Source organism: Belonocnema kinseyi, chromosome 2 (assembly GCF_010883055.1).
Source record: "Belonocnema kinseyi isolate 2016_QV_RU_SX_M_011 chromosome 2, B_treatae_v1, whole genome shotgun sequence".
Lineage (NCBI taxonomy): Eukaryota > Metazoa > Arthropoda > Insecta > Hymenoptera > Cynipidae > Belonocnema > Belonocnema kinseyi.
Window position 1 is genome coordinate 73,656,553 of NC_046658.1, and position 3,320 is coordinate 73,659,872.

Genomic DNA, 3,320 nt, shown 5'->3' on the forward strand with positions numbered 1-3,320 from the left:
CCAATTAGCACAAATGGTAAGTTCCGACAGTGCCTACAAGTGTGCCTACTGGCCGCTAAATGGCAATACCGGTTTCATATGTATACACCTGGTAATGGATTTTTGAAGGGTTTCAGCATTCGGTTTTTGAGTGTACACTAGATTACAAAACATCAATAAAGATTTTTAAAGTTTTCAAAATATTTTAAAGATTTTAAATATTTAAAATGATTTTGAACATTTTCCAAAGGTTTCAGGATTTTTAAACATTTAAAAAAGGCATGTACACCAGATTATCAATATTTCAAACAATTTTTAGAAGGATTTTACAATTTTTTAAAGAATTAAAGGATTTCAAAGATTTAAAAAAAGTACATCAGATTTCAAAGATTTAGAAATATTTCGAAGGTTTGAAACGAGTTTAAGAGGTTTCAAAGCATTTGAGAAGATTTTAAACGATTTCACTAAGATTTCAAATAATTCAATGCTTTGAACGAATAAAAAAGATTTTGAAAACAAATATTTCACAAAAATTTCCCAAAGATTTCGAACATTTCATAAAGATTGCAAGGATTTCAAAGATTTGAAAAAGGGTACAGTACACCAGATTTCAAAAGATTTTAATCTATTTCAAATACTTCAATGATTTCAAACGAATACGACAAAGTTCACAAATATTTCAAAGATGTGAAACTATTTCAAAAGGTTTCAACAAACTCGAGAAGATTTCAATGATTTCGAAACATTTAAAAAAATGTCACAAAGATTTCAAATATTTTTAAAACATTTGAAAAGAATCTAGAAGATTTTACAGAAATTTCAAGATTTCACAAAGGTTTTAAGTACTTCAAAAAATATTTCAACGAACAAGCTTATGTTCGCAAAAAATGAAGAATTTGTATATTTATGGTTCTGCTTTCTTTGAAAATTGTTGGACGGTAAAAAATTAAATGACTCATTTTTTACATCTACAACAAACGGCTAGCATTCTTTCGAGAATATATATTCGCGTTTATTTTTCACATAGCGGCGATTCAATACCATGAATTCGGATTAATTGGACTATATGTTGAACAAAATAGTTTCTATCGTAGAATATAGTGAAAAATAATGACATGAAAAACTATTTGTTAATCAATAGTCTAATTAGTTATATAATTCTGGAACATTAATGCTCTTTGCTAACATCCTAGGTTTCGAAATGTATAATTTATATACAATTGTATAATGTCTTGTAAATTGTATAATGTCCATGGGATTACAGAGTATCATAATCAGTTGGAAAATTTCATACATACAAGGACTTCGCAATCAAATTTCTAGAATTAAAAAAAAAACATTAAAAATAAAAATCGACTTTTTCAAAAAGGCAGATGGATTCTTTTTGTTTTTGGTCTTTAAATGTCTAAGAAATTACAGGGCACCCATTCGGAAAATCCCGTATGCAAGGATCTTGGAATTAAAGATGGTTCAGTCCCATCGTGACACTGCCTGCAGTTTCTAATCCTGCCTATTCCCCAGATTACAGAAATGTAATACAGCGAGACAATTTAAGGCTCGAAGAAGGAATGCCGATGTTAATTATAGTAGGAAAAATGTGGAGTCTACTTTAGAGACTTTAAGTGATGAACAATTTGAAAAACATTCTCCAATTCCACCGAAATCTGTCGAATCTTTTGCGTCAGTTGATAAAGTTATTTGTGCTCACAGTAGTATTTATATAGGAGGTAAGAACTCACTGTCTAAAACTGTCATTCAAGAGCAAATTATATATACCTACGTTTAAATTTATATTATACTTCTAATGAAATTTTAGGTCGTTATAAAAAAATGTCCAGAAACTTGTGTCAAACGCCATGGCTTATAAATGGTGAGAAAAAGTGTGAAACGTCGGTTCAAGAACTTCTTTGTGATTCCATAGTCAAATACGTCAAAGCTGACTGTGAGTCTCATTTTAAAGATTAATTACACCAAAATTTACCTATTTCAAATATTAAGATTATTTTTCTTTGTAGCAATGAAGTTTTTGTCTTCGGGAAGAGAAGATGTAGATGTAAGAACACTAAATGAAGGCAGGCCCTTTGCAGTTGAACTTGTCAATCCTAGAGTTACGAAAATTCCAGACGATTTAAGAGAATTGGTTTTAGAAATTAACGAAAGTACCGAGGACGTTAAAGTTACGAATAGTTTGAAGGTTCTTTCAAAGTAAGCAATCATTTTCATTATAAAGTTGACGCAAATATTCCTTCATGAATATTATATTAATATTGAAATAAATCTACATTTCAGACTAGATTTGAAGAAATTGAAAGAAGGCGAAAATGAAAAAACGAAAAACTACCGAGCATTGTGCATTTATAAACCAAAACCTGATACTTTGAATTTGATCCAGGGATTGAATGATATGACGAAATTGAAAATTGTACAGAAAACACCAATGAGAGTTTTACACCGGCGTCCTTTAGTTCCCAGAGTTCGAATTGTACATTCCATGAGAGCTCGTCTGCCAACACCTGAAGAGTTGAAAAATTTCTCTGGGGCTATCAATAATCTAGGTATTAATAATATTTTCATTCTTGATGTAAAAACTCAAGCTGGAACCTACGTTAAAGAATTTGTGCATGGAGATTTTGGAAGAACAGTTCCAAGTTTGTGTGATCTGCTTCAAACGGACGTTGATATCATCGCCTTAGATGTTACCGGAATTAATTTAAATTGGCCTTAAGTATGTATAAATATATAAACTTTGTATAAAATACTAATTTTTGTTACCAATTCGAATATCAGGGAGAATAATACACTCTTTATTTTTAGTAGCTTTATTATTTATTCTTTTCGCTTATCCATTTATTTAATTCAACATTTATAGCGTAGCTTAGAAACTAAATTTAACATTATATGCATATCTTAGGAGTATGAACTTGAAAGAAATTTGGTAAAATTACTCGTAACCTAAGCGATCACTTATATGATTAAATTAATGAAAATGATATTACATCTCAATAATGTTTTTCTTTTTATCACAGTTCTAAGTATTTTGAGGTATATTTTTTATTCCCTCAATATAAAAAAAAAGAGAATAATTTCTTTTGCAGAAATATTTGTATGTTTTTTTGTGCAAATTTTTATATTATTGCTTTTACTATTGCTAATAAGAGGACGATATAAGATTCACAGTTTAACGAGTGTAATCAACTGAAAACAATATTAGAAAAGAAATAATGATCTGTAACTTGTACTCCATATATACATCCTATTCAATTTTTTTAAAGTTACGAAGAAAACTGATGATCTTCTGATCTATATATGTGTTGTGTTAAAAAACCTTTAAACTAAATTGT

The 3,320-nt window shown here is 29.2% G+C and overlaps 1 protein-coding gene across 1 annotated transcript in view; it reads left to right on the forward strand.

Annotated features, from left to right (window-relative positions):
* Positions 1–2,982, forward strand: part of LOC117168476 (putative tRNA pseudouridine synthase Pus10) — an 8,343-nt gene extending 5,361 nt beyond the window's left edge. Inside the window, exons 4-7 of the mRNA XM_033354158.1 lie at positions 1,501–1,706; positions 1,796–1,921; positions 1,995–2,184; positions 2,269–2,982. Of these exons, the coding sequence (XP_033210049.1) occupies positions 1,501–1,706; positions 1,796–1,921; positions 1,995–2,184; positions 2,269–2,704 (958 nt within the window). The 3' untranslated portion in view covers positions 2,705–2,982. The remainder of the gene's footprint in view (positions 1–1,500; positions 1,707–1,795; positions 1,922–1,994; positions 2,185–2,268) is intronic.
* The last annotated feature ends 338 nt before the right edge of the window (positions 2,983–3,320 follow it).